At 39.5% G+C, this 15,686-nt stretch overlaps 1 protein-coding gene and 1 long non-coding RNA gene across 2 annotated transcripts in view; both read right to left on the bottom strand.

Annotated features, from left to right (window-relative positions):
* LOC118415652 (sushi, von Willebrand factor type A, EGF and pentraxin domain-containing protein 1-like) overlaps positions 1 to 9,960 on the bottom strand; it is a 12,898-nt gene extending 2,938 nt beyond the window's left edge. Inside the window, exons 1-8 of the mRNA XM_035820378.1 lie at positions 9,768 to 9,960; positions 8,359 to 8,538; positions 7,832 to 8,095; positions 7,278 to 7,469; positions 6,260 to 6,448; positions 5,323 to 5,793; positions 708 to 869; positions 178 to 331 (exon numbers count right to left, since the gene is read on the bottom strand). Coding sequence (XP_035676271.1) covers positions 178 to 331; positions 708 to 869; positions 5,323 to 5,793; positions 6,260 to 6,448; positions 7,278 to 7,469; positions 7,832 to 8,095; positions 8,359 to 8,538; positions 9,768 to 9,849 — 1,694 coding nt within the window. The 5' untranslated portion in view covers positions 9,850 to 9,960. The remainder of the gene's footprint in view (positions 1 to 177; positions 332 to 707; positions 870 to 5,322; positions 5,794 to 6,259; positions 6,449 to 7,277; positions 7,470 to 7,831; positions 8,096 to 8,358; positions 8,539 to 9,767) is intronic.
* Positions 9,961 to 10,546: 586 nt separating this feature from the next.
* LOC118415227 lies at positions 10,547 to 12,428 on the bottom strand. The gene is made up of 4 exons (XR_004831091.1): positions 12,303 to 12,428; positions 11,581 to 11,721; positions 11,136 to 11,268; positions 10,547 to 10,681 (listed from the first exon to the last, which is right to left on the bottom strand). It is a non-coding gene; the product is annotated as an uncharacterized LOC118415227 (long non-coding RNA).
* Positions 12,429 to 15,686: the final 3,258 nt, after the last annotated feature.

Here is a 15,686-nt window from a genome sequence, read left to right on the forward strand (position 1 = left end):
CTGTCATAACTGTACATAATGTCTGTCCTCTCTGTCACGACCGGTGGAAAACTTCAGTGAGCTAAAACTGGATGAAGATCACTTTCATTTCTTACAGTAAGCTAACCAATGGTGTTACTCTTCGATGGTAATTATTTATTTTTTTAGCTGAAAATCAATCCATGCTTACCCACACACTCATTCATTGCCTTCGCACCCAGAATCCTCGTTGTTTGTCCACCGGGACATCTGTGACACTGCTTCTGGCCTGCCATGGACTGATAGTGGCCCATCTCGCACTGTGCACAGGGGGCCATGCCAGTGTCCGAGTACCATCCTGGTTGACATGTCGCTGAACATGAAACAATGGCACAATACAGAATTTCATTGAGACTTATAGTACATCATGTCTACAATGTACATCAATTCATACTTGATAACTTTGCAATTTGGTACCGACAGGATCAGCCGCATAATTGTGAAATCAGCATAATACTTTAGCATCGTAGAATGAGTTTAGTTTGAGTGACTTTGCTACCTTTACTCATTAAACATAACTCAGATAATACCGCAGATAGATGAAGATAGCTGTAAATGACTACGAAGGATTCAAAGCATCTCTACGAAAAGAACCTTGACAGTCAAATATCTTACAGCAATCATGTCAAGTCAGTATCAACTGTCTTCAGAATATGTGCAAAAACAACAACAACAACAAACGAACAAACCGAGGCATAGGTCTGATGCTCTGCTTCCTTTCTTGACAGTTGATGTACCAGACGGACATGGCTTACATGCCATTTGTCCATCTTCGTCTTGGAATTGTCCTGTTGTACACTTCTCACACGTGCCTGTGTCAGTGTCGAGATAGCTTCCCTTGATACAACCCTCTGGAAGAAGACAGTGATTTTGTTATCGAATTAGTTTTGTTTTAAAGTACAATGGAAGTGTCATATGAAATCTATAAGCCTAAGCAGCCACAGATGGTTGTAACTGTCTTCAGAATATGTGTCTTCAAACCTGTCTGATGATGAGACTATAAGAGCTCACATCAGAGGCTTTTACACCAGAGCTAATTCCCTGGTCCGCAAATTCAAGTTCGCCTCTACTGAAGTTAAGCGTACTTTATTCAATGCGTATTGTTCTTCTATGTATTGCGCCCAGCTGTGGACACAATACACTCTGGGTACTATTCGCAAGCTACGTACGGCTTACAATAACGCCTTCAGAATCCTGTTTTCATATGGAAAATACGAAAGTGCCAGTCTGATGTTTGTGTCCATGGGGGTAGACACCCTTGATGCCCGGAGAAGGAATTGACTCACTCTTTTGTAACTCGCCTTTTCAACTCAAACAATGAGATCATTAGGCTCACAATTCACTCCGACCTGTTCAATCTCTGCAACTATTGGCATCACTATGTCGACCTGGTCTACAAGCACTAATGCCTTCTTTTTGTACATATCTTTTGTATCATCCAGTTCTACCCACTCTGTATTTATATGTATATATATGTCTCCCGGTTTTTAATTGATTGTATTTTTATGGGCCTGTAGTGCCTGAAATAAAGAAATAATAAAAAAAAAAGTAATACAAAACTAGAAAGGCCGACATTTGCTTAAGAGCAAATAAAGCATATTTCAGCCATACCCCTTTCCACGCAACATTGGACTGTTCCAAATCACCCCTGCGCAAAAAAGGAACATCCTCTTAACAGTACATTATCCCCAAAAGTGGACTGGTATTGTGAATTGATTCCAGGTAAAAACAGAGCTTGCTTCTATTTTTCAGAAAATGACAATAATCACACCTTCCATTCAGAAAATTTTCATCATGACTGAAAATTGTTGAATGACTTCATGTAATGTCATTAACAATTTTCAGTACGATAACTAGGTGTAAGTTTAAAAAAGTATAAGCTCCTTGTGATGTGGGTACATTTATTATTGCAGTGAACTTTTCTTATTCAAGTAGGGCATACGATTTAATAATTATCAAGCAGGTGCAGGTACTGTAGGAGCGTTTGTTTTCTTCAAGCTGTAAAACTGTTAAACTGTTTTACTTTGTATGCAATCAGCCATCGACCCTATTCTTATTTTAGTTTAACAACTTCCTGCCAGACCCGGAAGATACGATTGAACCTTGTTCGAGGATTTATTTTCGTCTGGTCAGTCTGTTCATACCCTGGCGCTGAGAGTGTTTTATTGGGCTGAAACTCTGGCAGTTTAAAGTTACTTACAATTTAAATGTTCAAAGTTTATGTCAAACAACAACAGCACTAGGAAATGTGGCCACTATAGACAGGTGGTCACTATAGAGAAAATGCTGATCTATTGACTAGGAGCCATACGTTACACATGATTTCAGTACACTGATCATTAATCATATAAACATTGCACAGGTAAGCCAATTGTTTAGATGTACAATTAAGTTCAAATAATTCTGAAGAGAAATATTGATGAGAAAATAATCATTCTCGCCACTGTCTAACTTATAATTACGTATCAAAACTAAACGCAGATTTTCTAACTAACGCACCTTTCGCCGACTTCATCAAAGGACCGCCGGCTATCAATCAAACACGGCTGTTGATTAGACTTAGAGTTTCAAACAGTCATGTGCTGTGTGCCAGTTGACAGCGAGCTTCATGCTACGTGATGTTTTACATTGCTTGGACCTTCTTTCCTACAGCGGTGCTTCTACAAACTATTTAGACTGTAACACTGAGTCCCACATGTTTTATAGAATAGAATTTGACGCAGAACAGCATTTTTTGCTGGGTATTTTTCTTGAAACATGTCCGTGGGAATATCAGCGAGGCGGCGACGTAGGGATATCAGACCGTCAACAAAAGTCGCACGGCGGCTAACGGCGCAGCGAAGATACTAGCGCTATAAATAAGCGCTTCAACTAAGGATGGCAACCCGTACAATATTTTTGTATACTGTTGAGCTAAGTAAAGTTTGTTGTTTATGAGGTTTTAGTTGTCTTTGAAGCTTTGACCCGAAATATTTTAAAGTCAAACTGCTGAAGAGAAGTAAGTGACTGCTACGATTATCGTAGATATGGCCCTAAAAAAACTGATAAAAGAAGCCTTTTCGATAGTCTAAAATGCAAGAGCTTCCGGGGGGCTTCGCCCACCTGGGTCCCCCCCACAGTGGCCCTGCCCCTGGACCCCGCCAGGGACATTCGGTGGCCCCCGGACCCCTGTCCGACGCTTTGAAAAAATCCTGGCGAGAAGTCTGTACGGCCTGAGTCTTCAAGTTAACGTATTGTGTGGTCCCGCTTATGAATATTAATTAGCCTTCGCTTTCCTCTTCGCTGATTGGCTGAACCATTAATTGAATTAACTCTTCCTGCCGGCTAGACGCAGGTGCAGATGTCGGCTCTGTGGGGTGAACGTCCGAAAGGTCATGGCATGGAGAACGAAAGAAAACCAATTTCCCCCAAAAAAAGTGCTGTAATTAAGCCTTTTACAGTACTTTATGCCAAAAATTTCACTTGGATCATTTTACCAATTATCATAATGCCTATCATATAATGCCTATCTATACCAAATGTTACTCATACCAGGGTACAGGGGTGCAAAATATACCGTTATAAGACCGTCAACAACAGTCGCACGGAGCTAACAGCGCAGCTAAAATACCATCGCTAGCGTTTCAACTTCGGATAACAAGTTATAAGTACTGTTGAACTCAGTAACGTTAAAGTTTGTTTTTAGTTGCCTTTGACGGTTTGACCTGAAATAGTGTTACGCTAAACTCCTGAAGAGAAGTTAAGTGACTGCTGCGATTATCATAGATATGCCCCTAAGAACTGATACAATATAAAGCCTTCTGAATAGTCTAAAATGCGAGAGCCTTAGGCGGGCTTCGCTCCCCCTGGCGGGAACACTGCTATATGCGGGATCATGAGGCCCCGCTTATGAATATTAATTAGCCTTTGGCCTCCTCTTCGCTGATTGGCTAGGTCTTTGATTCAATTAACTCTCCGGCTGACGCGCACAGGTGTGGCTCTGTGCGGGGTCACGGAAGGTCACGTCAGGAGGCCAAAAGAAAACAAATTTCCCCTCAGAAAAGTGCCAAAATTAATCATTTTAAAGTTGTTTATGTCAAAAAATTTACTTGAATCTTGTTACCAAGTATCTAATGCCTATCTATACCAAATTTCAGGTCATTTAATTGTAATACCAAGGTACAGGTGCCAAAAGTGTCCTTTTTTGGTCAAAAATTGGCCAAAAATCGCAAAAATAAGCATTTTGTTGCACTGTACACCAAAAGTGTTATTGAATTTATATGAAGGGATTATCAAGGCACATCTGTGTCAAATTTCAGCTCATTCGGTTGCAATACCAAGGTACAGGAGCCAAAAGTGTCCTTTTTTGGTCAAAAATTGGCCAAAAATCGCAAAAATAAGCATTTTGTTGCACTGTACACCAAAAGTGTTATTGAATTTATATGAAGGGATTATCAAGGCACATCTGTGTCAAATTTCAGCTCATTCGGTTGCAATACCAAGGTACAGGAGCCAAAAGTGTCCTTTTTTGGTCAAAAATTGGTCAAAAAATCGCAAAAATAAGCATTTTGTTGTAATGTACACCAAAAGTGTTATTGAATTTATATGGGGGCATTATCAGGGCACATCTCTGTCAAATTTCAGCTCATTTGGTTGTAATACCAGGGTACAGGGGCCAAAAGTGTCCTTTTTTGGTCAAAAATTGGTCAAAAAATCGCAAAAATAAGCATTTTGTTGTACTGTACACCAAAAGTGTTATCGAATTTATATGGGGGCATTATCAAGGCACATCTCTGTCAAATTTCAGCTCATTTGGTTGTAATACCAGGGTACAGGGGCCAAAATATACAGTTTTGGTCTAAAATTGACCAAAAAATCTCAATAAAATCATTTTAGAGGCAGATATGAAAAAACTGAGAAAAAGCATCAAGGTATTGGCCCATTCTACCCTTGTGCCAAATTTCAGGTCATTCGGTCCAGGAACGGCGGAGATGAATCACTTTGAAGATTTGACAGGAGAAGAAGAAGAAGAAGAAGAAAGAAGAAACATTACGAATACAATATATTTCACCATACTATGTATGGCTGAAATATAAACACGCTTCACATATGTAGTGGTGCATCTGGATATGAAAGGAAAAAGTCCATCCTTTACAGCTTGTGTTATGCTACGCCCTGTATTGTAGGCCTTAAGGTACCGGTTATGCCCTTCAGTATTGTAATTTGCGAGTACGCCGTCCTCCCGTTCTCATTGTAAAGTCTTCAGTAAACAACATGCACATAGATATACCGTACAAATGAATGACAATGACGCACGACACTTACTGCACATGTATGTGTCATAGTTGGGCAGATATCCAGGCTGGCAGACAAGACTCGTCCAACGCTCCGTGACGAAGGAGTCGGGCTGCACTTCCAGATCAATCGCCGTGACGTTATGAAAGGAGAAGTTGCCGCCCTTTACCCTTTCATCGATCTTATTTGCCATTGCAAACAGGGTATCTTCTACATCTATGTAACTAGTATGATGGCCCGGTTGTACTTTGACAGTTAAGTCAAACTTGACGCGCAGCTGGAACGATGGCTGAAGGGAACGAGTTGTGACGTTACCGCAGAATACCTGCACGTTTTCGGCAGCACACTCTACAAATAGCTGACATGTGTCACTGTAGTCGGAACTGTTGAGAATTGCGATGAAGTTTTCCTGAATCTGTGCTTGAGTCTCCGGGTCGCTACAGTCGCCTGAGTAGTAGTACAGTTCTGATGGTAGGTTCATACTGTCTGGGTCTCGAGGCACTGATTAAGAAGAAAAATTACAACAATATTTTGCCAGTTTATATACGGTAGACCTCACATTGCAAACTGAACATTAGATATCAAAAAGTGCGTGACTAGGTTGGATCTTCGCCATACAAGAGTTTATGGCATAAAATACATCGTTATGAAGAAATGATTATATCACTGAATTACATGTTCCCCTGTTGTGGAGTATCATACCGTCAAAAATCATTCTTTAGAGTAATAAGACAATATGACGTTACAGTAGACATGGTCAGTTCGGAAACTAGTACCGCTGGAATATGAAGAATAGGAAGAATACGCCTTAAAGTAGGATTTTTGATATAGGAGAAGTGTGAATGAATTTCGCCAACGCGCACAAGTATGTCAGTTGACAACATTATCATTGAATGTGATAAGGAAATGTTTTATGCCGGTGTCATATGGTCTTTAGAGTACACCTTCAGATTACAGCACTACTTACATGCGCAGTCGGGAACATCATCGTCAGGATTCCACGTTCCCGACAACGTTTCACACACGTATCTTTCCGGAGCGTCGAGAGGAACGTCCCAGTTCTCGTTGCAGTTGATGAGGCAGAATGTTCCGTACGCCCAACCGTCACAGGCCAGGGCACCATTGCCGGGTGGCCGTAGGGAAGGACAGGGTACGACTATAATAGATAATGTTTATTGGTTCAGAAGAGGTATAGAATCAGCCGCCACCGTTACTGGTCGAAATTAGTTTCTTATAACCCCGTCACATGTAGCGAAAATCGATCGGACGACGAGTCTGCGAGCTCTGAATTACGAGGAGGCATGACCCTGGCGGGAAGGTGGAACTCTGCCATTTCTTCGTGGGCGTCAGGGTCATGCCTCCTCGTTATTTAGAGCTCGCAGACTCCTCGTCCGATGGATTTTCGCTACACATGAGGGGGGTATTAGGGCACGGTCACATAGGTCGTGCGATCGTGTTACGATCGCTAACTTGGGGTATTTTGGAGGACAAAAATGTACGTCTCCTGAAAAGTCCAACTGTCTTGGTACAGAAAATGCTGTTTTGAATCCATGTCGGTGGTGGGTTCTGTCAAGGCCTGCTTGAAAATCATATGGCATCAAAATCGTACGACGATCGCTCGACCTATGTGACCGAGCTGAGTGCAGACCACCGTTAAAGATTGTGCTTAAAAGACTAAAAGGAAAAGTACATGAACCAAAAAAAACGGGCAATATAAAGTCTGACTGTACAAACATGTAGAAATGGGTTGATAAAGTCGGCCTGTATTCAGATCATCATAAAAATCTAGACCTTTAGGAAAGGAATTCGGCAAAGTTGGAAATACACACACACACACACACACACACACACACACACTCTCTCTCTCTCTCTCTCTCTCTCTCGCGCGCGCGCGCGCGCGCGCTTTCTCTCTCTGTTTCTCACACACACAAACACATACAGAGAGAGAGAGAGAGAGAGAGAGAGAGAGAGAGAGAGAGGCTTACTTCGGCAAAAAGGTTGAGCTCCACCCGCGCCCCAATCCCAGTACCCTACTGGTTCACTGCTGCTGTAGTTTCTCTCACAGGAAAAGGCTGTAGGGCCGTCCACGGGGTAGCCTGTCTCGCATCCAAAGGTGCACGTGGAGCCGTACACGTACCCGCTCGGGCAGGACAGCTCTGCTTTCAACGTATGTCTGACTGGGGGGCATGTGATAACTAAGGAAGTAAAGAATGCACATATCTTTAATAAATCGTAAAATATGTTTTTAAAAAAATTAAGAAAGAAATGAAAAAAGACGGAATGAAAGACTTTTACTTATTACAATCTTATAATTGTCTTTAGCAAAAACAACCTTTTTAGTTGAAACTAAAGCTAACATTTATGTCGTATAGTCGTTGTTCCAACGCCAAAGGAACACCAGCATTGCTGTCTGGGATACCTTCTGCATTGCCTTGTTGACAGTTCAATGAATATAATGAAGGCAAAGAAAGACAATCTTATGTGTATTGTGTGGGAACAAATCAGAGATCTAAAATGAAAATTAGTCTCTGACATGTACCTTGTACAATGACACTGAAGGAACACGTTGCTTCGTTTGAGAAGGCATCTGTTGCAGTGTATTTGATAAGATGCTGCCCGCGCGTGAAAGTGGATCCCGGTGGACTACCTTCAATGAGTTGAACACGAGAAGGCACGTTTATGTCGTTATTGATCTTATCTGTGGCGGTTGGTTCCGTCCAGGTGACGTGTGTTGTCTCTCTGTTTCTGTCTGCAAATGCCACGATATCTGTTGGGCAGCTGTCGAATACCGGTGGTCGATTGTCTGCGAATTAGAAAATTACAATGAGCATATGAAGCATAAATACAATTGAAAGTATATTACAGTTCATGAATCAATTGCCACTCTGTACCTTTGCAAGGTAAAGAATGAAATGACAAGGGTTAGCCAGTATGAGAATAACGATTTATGTCTCATAGACGTGATGGAATTTAGTGTTTAACCAATATTTTGTTAATCTTATTTCATGCATTAATGGAGATTATCACTGAAATTGATAGATTAGATTCTATATTAGTTTAGATTACCTTTGCATCTAGTCAATGGGCCATCCCATCCTCCCTCCTGGCATACTGCAGCTATCTTGTTCTGGTCTTCTGGAAGATACCCCTCCTCGCACTCTACCCGACAGACACTGCCGTACCTGTCTCCATCGGTGCAGCTTACAATGCCGTGTTGGGGGGTCAGAAGATCGCCACAAGTGACCACTGGTCAAAGAGAAACTCATCAGAAAAATCATCTTTTATCAAATCTACACTGTAAAGCCAAGTCCAAGACCTACATATAATACTAGCTGCATCACGTTACAAGTGCATAAGCATGATAGAGAGAATGACCTGGAAGGGTTTAGTTTCACGCAGAGACAATCGAGGAAATTATGTTATATCAATATAAACACTTGCGTATGAAAAAAAAAAAGCTTGAGAACGTCAATGGAAAATGTAAACGTTTTTCCAACCAAGTAACTGAAACATCTAAAGAAATGCTTTCTTATTGCTGTCAAGCATTGATGAAAAATTCAGATGTAAAAGACGTGTCAGAAGACACACGTGGAAGACTGAACATACAGGTCACTGGTCATTGTATGATATTATCATATAGCCAGATGGAGTTGGCCAATCAGAGGCCCCCATTTCCCATGGGTTATCAGGCCGTAACCTCAAAAGTGGTCAGTTATTTGAATAACCGACCACTTTTTGGACCGCACCATTATACAGGGGACAGTCATGAATTTTTTTGTACGGTTGTTTGTGTGTAAACCATGCATTACTGTCAAAAATATTATGATTGATTGGTTATGTTAATTGGGGCTCCACATGGGGAATATATCGATACTTGAAAAGGAATTATGCTGATTTTACACATTTTCATTATTGCTTTTTAACGTGATGAAGCCGGTACCTTCCTAAATCACTTTGTATATACGTACTTTGTCGGGCCCAAGTGAAAAGGCTCTGCATGGGGGGGTACCAGGACTCCACTTAATAGTTTGTATTGCAAATAAGCCACATGTTGATGCTGATATGCTATCTCACAAACAGATGATTAGTTAAAATTATTAGTTAAATGATGATGATGAAATGGTTTAATGGTTTGTATTATATATACACACTATTGTACAATATATATATTGCAAATGTATTTTTATGTAATGTATAAAAGTGTTTATTTGTTATAAAGGAATTTGTGTGAAATAACTGTCAGTTGGATAGGCTATATGATAATAACGTTGATGCCCCGCCTCATCCTCGGTGTATATGGTGAGATAATCCCTGGTCAGGAGCGATAACCACCTCATAAAACCACATCGTTCGCTACGCTCACTCGGTGGTTTATTCGGTGGTTATCCCACCTGACCAGGGATTATCTCACCATATACACCTCGGGGTGGGGCATTAACCCTTTATTAATGTCTTTTTCCTACAGAATCCTTTACCTTCACACTGGATTGTGGTAGTCGGTGTCCATTCTGAACTTCCGCCAGCATGCTCACACGTACGTGTGTCTCCTCCTGGCATGTGGTACCCTGGCAAACAGCTGTACTGGCAGGTAGTCCCCCACACAGGAGGCCCTGGTACGTTCGGCGTACAGCTTATCCTGGCGATGTTGGACGGCCAGTCAATAGGCTTGCAATATACCCCTGTAAAACATAAATCTTACGTCGATGTTTGTTCGATCATGGTTGTACCTGCACACTTTGCATAAACCAGCTTATAGTTACACAAACAGAATAGTCAAGCAGAAAAAAATTGTCACAGAACGAGTTTGAGTAATGATTTTAGGGCTGCAAAATGAGCAAATGCATGTCGTAGATTGCAAAAATAATATCTGGAATGTCATAGAATGTCAGCGTCAATTCCAAGGCGAGAAAAAGAAAATTTATAAGACGAAAGGAATAAAAATGAAGAATCTATTGTTCAGTATAAGACTTTGTATGTTCGTTCATATGTTCAGCCTTCCTGACCACTTTTATGGTTAAGGCAAATCATTTGGCCAAACTGTTTTTATTCTCACGATCGCATATTTTTTTGGGTTCCAAGAGGATGTCATCAGTATAATCAAATCAACATGACTTAAATGTTAAACACTTTGCATTCGTTCTAGTTTTGGCTATGGGCACGGCCAAATGACAGGGTCTACGCCACCACTGTATGTCATTGCATTGAGCAGAAGTGGTGTAGATTGGTAGAGATAGAGATGTTATACCCTTACATACCGGCAATCTCAAATGACACCTTGCATGCGCAATCACCATCACAAATATTTCCTGAGCTGTCAGAAACAGTGAAGGTGACCACATATGATCCTGCCGGCAGTTCCTGACCATTCAGTGTAGGGGATTCGATAAGCCTGCAAGAACACGATAAATTGCGAATTGTTACATGCGAAATATGTTCCATTTGTACTCGTCTTTGAGGAATGAAAAGAATGAGGTGAAATTCCGGTGCATACAGACAATGTTATGTTTTCTGCTGTAATGTTTTTTCTATGCCGGTCGTACATTTATTCTTTATTTGCGGTCTATTGATAGAGAAGTGCATTTTAGAATTCTTATGTTTCTTTTTCCTTTCAAGTAAAACTTTTACAAATTGCATGGATCCTTTTCAATTGAACACTTATTATAAAGTACCCTGAAGTTCGATGCTGATGATTTACTCATGTAGTTATACAGATACAGATACAGATACAGAAGTCGATATACATGTACAAGGCAAGCGCATTGTCATGTCATTAAAAACGTACGAGAAAGACAACTTACCTTGCAGAGCTTTACCATTTAGAAAATGTATTCAAAACAACATACTGGCAATATCCTGGTTCGTCACGGTCATCTGTGTAAGTGGGCCTTGGTATGTTCACTCGGGCGGTTGTCTCTCCTCGTCCAATCGTAATATCCGGAAGATGCGGACAGGATGTAAATCTTGGTGGAGTTTGATCTGAGTACGAACACAATTTAATGTGAACTTGAATCAGGCATTTACATTGAGACATATCTTAGCGTCAGTTGAATCAAATTGTAGTAGGTTGTAGTAGCAATGAAATGAGGTACAATTTGTGTTTAGAATAATGGAGACGTGTGTGCGCGTGTGTGCGTATCCAGTTTGCTATACCAATTGCAACTTTCATAGATATACACGTTGACGATCTAACATTTACATTTCAACGAAAAAAAAACATCAAATCCTTATTACCTCCACATCCAAATTGGCGCACGACAGAGATGTTCTTTCAGTATATATATAACATACCTGGTGGAGGTCCATTTTCATCAGTTGATGTTCCGAATAAATTCCCAAGAAAGTTGAATAACCCCTCGACGACTTTTATGCCAAGATCGATCGCTTGTAATGTAGCAAGAGCACTACTTCGTGACGGTGGTGTCAAGTTCGCTATGGATGAAAACAAAAATATAGCGTATTAAATGTAAAGAACGCAGTGGGTAATTCTGTTATAAATGTGTATCGGTAACTGCCAATGACAAGCTCTTCGCGGCAATTTAGTTGTACTCGTCGCTCATTTGGTGGTCTATTCAGTGTTTATAATGCGTAGTTCGTCATTGTCAGAAATTAAATTTATGACAATGACTAATTTGATGAACCAAAATGCAAACTTACTGATCTTCTGTTAAATCAGAATGTATCCGTAGAGGGTAGACATGTCACATGGAAAAAATACTCCCGACCTAGAAGTTATGTTAACACGGGGAACCACCACACTCATGATCAACAAAAATAGCAAACAAATATTTGAATGAAGGTCTGTGTCCATAACATATGCCACATATCCAAGAAGAAGACAGAGAGATAAAATACTTCCCTCCCCATCATAGGGCAGAGTGAAATATAAAATTATATTTCTCTTTCAACAATCACTTGAAAGATAAGCAGATGCAACATGCACCGATATAAAAGTAAAATAAAGCACATTGTTCAAGACTTTATAAATGTATATCAACAGTTGTCATACTTACATTTTACAATTGTGCTATAAAACGAACTGACGCTGTCATCACACCGCACTTTGTCTGCGATGTTTGAACGCTCATCAGTTGAAAATATGCAAAAGGTATAAGGGCTCCCAGTCACAGAGATCGTTTCTGAAAATGAAGACAAAACATAACAGACATGATTGGCCTTTTTATGCTCTACTCTCTATACCACTATTTGTTTTAATTGAAGTAAGCACAGGATTTCCCAGAAAGCTATTATTATTATTCATTAAATCATTAGATCATTAGATATATTTCTGTGTATTCATAAGTTTTCAATCTTCTACTTAAGCCAATAATAGTCCAAATACTCAGATCATTGCAATTAAAGTTGGTTGCAATTCCAAGCGAGGAACGCAGGCGACGTCATTACTTGCTCAATGAGTTACTTCAAAATATCATAATGTAGGTGACCAGTTCCTATATAAAATTCAGTTCCTCACATGGAAATTGGTGAATTATCACCTTCAGACTGTTCATCTAAATTTATCATTAGCACTTTTGAAAGAAACTTTCAGGGAACGTGGGTCACTGGAGATTGTGAGAAAAAAAAAGACTCCGGCCTTGCCGAATAGAAACAGTGGACTTTGGACAAGTTAGGGATAAAAGTCTAGTAAGAGTTTAAACTGTTAGCCTAGGACTGAACTGATTGGCCGACGGTTGGCTTTATAGAATGCAAAAGACTGAAATAATTTGGCAACTTATTTGTCCCTATTTTCCCAAATTATCCTATTTTTCATCCAACTGACACGTCTTCTTGAAGACTGTCGTTTTTTATGCTTTACCTACCTTGACCTCCAAGAAGTTGGGGGGGGGGGACAAGGTGGCTCACAAATAAGGAATAGCCAATATATCGATACTCACGTTGTAGAAAGGCAACGTCAGCTGGGTACAGTCCAATGAGAAAATTGCTGGCAGCACATTCTTTGTTCAACGCCGATACAAAGGATGTATTGGCATTGGTAACAACGGCAAATGTATTGATTTTGCCATCGTTATTGTATTTACTTCCCTGAAACAAATAAAAGAAAATAAATTCTATTGTGATTTTTTGTGCATAGTCTTATAACAATGTAAAATCTCCCAAAGATTACTGATATACATGATAACAATTTTATATCCCCTTAACGACTTGTCACGGATATGACATGGGCATGAGTGAGGACATGATTTTGTTTTTGACGATATGTTGTACTATGTAAATACTGTATTGCATGTATGTGTTATTTGTATGTATATCCAGGGCCTCCATGAAAAGCAGTGCTAGTCATTGATGGGAGCTAGCCCTGGTAAAAGAACAGTGAAATAAATAAATCAAAATTGGATAACAATTTTGTCTTTGCGCTAACGAATGGTAAAACAGAGGTGAAATTTATTTTCTTATCCTTCAACGTACGGAAAAGATGTATTTTCATCAATGTCTGTCTGGACAATTGTGCGTGATAAAATTGTACATGAAAAAATCACATGAAAGCAAACTTACCGTCCCTTTGGAAGGCTGACAATAAAAGAATCTGCCTGAATGTGCAAATAGTCACAACCTACTGACCGCTGTTTGCAAGTTGGTTTGTTGCCTAACTGTGCTTAACTAAATTTATCGCCTATTCAATTTAGCTCGACAGATTGCTAATGTTGAACAATCAATCACTCTCGATTTGCCTAACTAATCCTTTACAGTTCTGTGCAGTTAGGCTCAGAAACTGCACCATACGACCAAACGGTATGAATGAAATACAAGCGCACATATGTTGGTTGCCCAAGTAACTGGGGCCGCATGCGATTGCTACCCTAAACACAATAAAGCGAAGACAACGAATTCGTATGTCTATATTAATCTACACACGGCAGTGCCCTCCCCTAGTTACATTCATATCTATACTTCAAGGTTGTCATATGAAATAATTCGATATGATAGCGTAACAAATTCTTACACAGTAAAAAGCTTCTTCCGTTGTTAAATCTGTAACGGTGTTGGGTAGTTTGATATGATAATCTTCAAAAGATGTTCCAACAAACCACTTGCAGTATGATCATAATCAGCTCAGAATGAAGGTACCAGAGCTACGATAGCCGTCACAGATTTAAAATCATTCTGAACTGGAACGTGTCTTCGTATTACGGACATTTCATCATAAGATCTAGTACTGTAAATGATTAGTTAGGCAAATAAGTGGTGATTGATTGTTCAACATTAGATAGGCTATAACTTTAGTTTGTATAGTTAGGCAACAAACTTGCAAAGCAGCAGTCAGTAGGAGTAGGGTTGCGACTATTACTGTTGTACATTCGGGCAGCTTTCGCAAATTAAGTTGACATTCACATAATCTTAACGTAGTGGTGTCCACCGTTAACTAATTTACGCATACCAGAAGTAGGTTATTCCCATCAATCACTACCATAGATTTATGAATGGCATATTTACATTAATCATGCAAATTAGACTCTCTTTTGCATAGTTAGTATCTTTTAATGCTTTTCATTCTACAGATTATATATATTACATGTATGTAAGTATGAAAGCATGAAAAATGACAAACTTCCCCTGTTTATTATGCAAACTATGTTCTAATTTACACATTTGTTTTGTAAATCGTTCTGTTTATTAATCTTCTAAACACAAGGCACACATAAAGAAAACTAACACTGGACATGTAGAACACAAAAAGCGATAAATAAAACCCAGAAAACAATTAGGATAATGCATATCAGTTACACGTTTTGATATATGAAGAAGAAATAACAATAAGAAGCTGTATTATGTTATTCACTATTATTTTAACGAGAGAGCTTTTCCCCATTTAACAATATGTTTTTTTTGTTTTATCCCCCCTTTTATCTAAAATGCATCAATGAATTTTAGTCTATGAAAGTATGATATACTAGTATACATATGCGATGAAAGCTTGTACATTAGGAGAATGTTGACAGTTTTTGAAAGTAAGTTGTTTGCCTAAAAGGATAATCAAATTGGAACATGCTGGACACCAACAGTTCAAGTCACCAAAAATAACTTTGAAAAGGTTCAGATTCAAATGTTTTCCAATATTGTTGAAAAGACTGTCTCCCACTTGTAGCTAAATCATGTAACAACATTGGAGGTGGGTGAGGTGTAGTTGGTATTTCAACCAGCTTTGTATAACTTTGTAGAAAAACAGACTAACCGGAGCTATTCTTAATCAAGGTTTCAAAGTAATTTAAGCTGTGCAAAGGGAAGCATACTGGTTCTAGAAAAAGGACTAGAAAAGAACAGTAATTTATAACAAAGTCAATTTTCATTGTGTAGTTTTGGTACCCAGGGGACCCGGTCTTTCAGATTGTGATTTAGATCTCTTCTTTTGTTATGATCATGTTCGAAATATTAAGAAT

Source organism: Branchiostoma floridae, chromosome 5, assembly GCF_000003815.2.
Source record: "Branchiostoma floridae strain S238N-H82 chromosome 5, Bfl_VNyyK, whole genome shotgun sequence".
NCBI classification, from domain to species: domain Eukaryota; kingdom Metazoa; phylum Chordata; class Leptocardii; order Amphioxiformes; family Branchiostomatidae; genus Branchiostoma; species Branchiostoma floridae.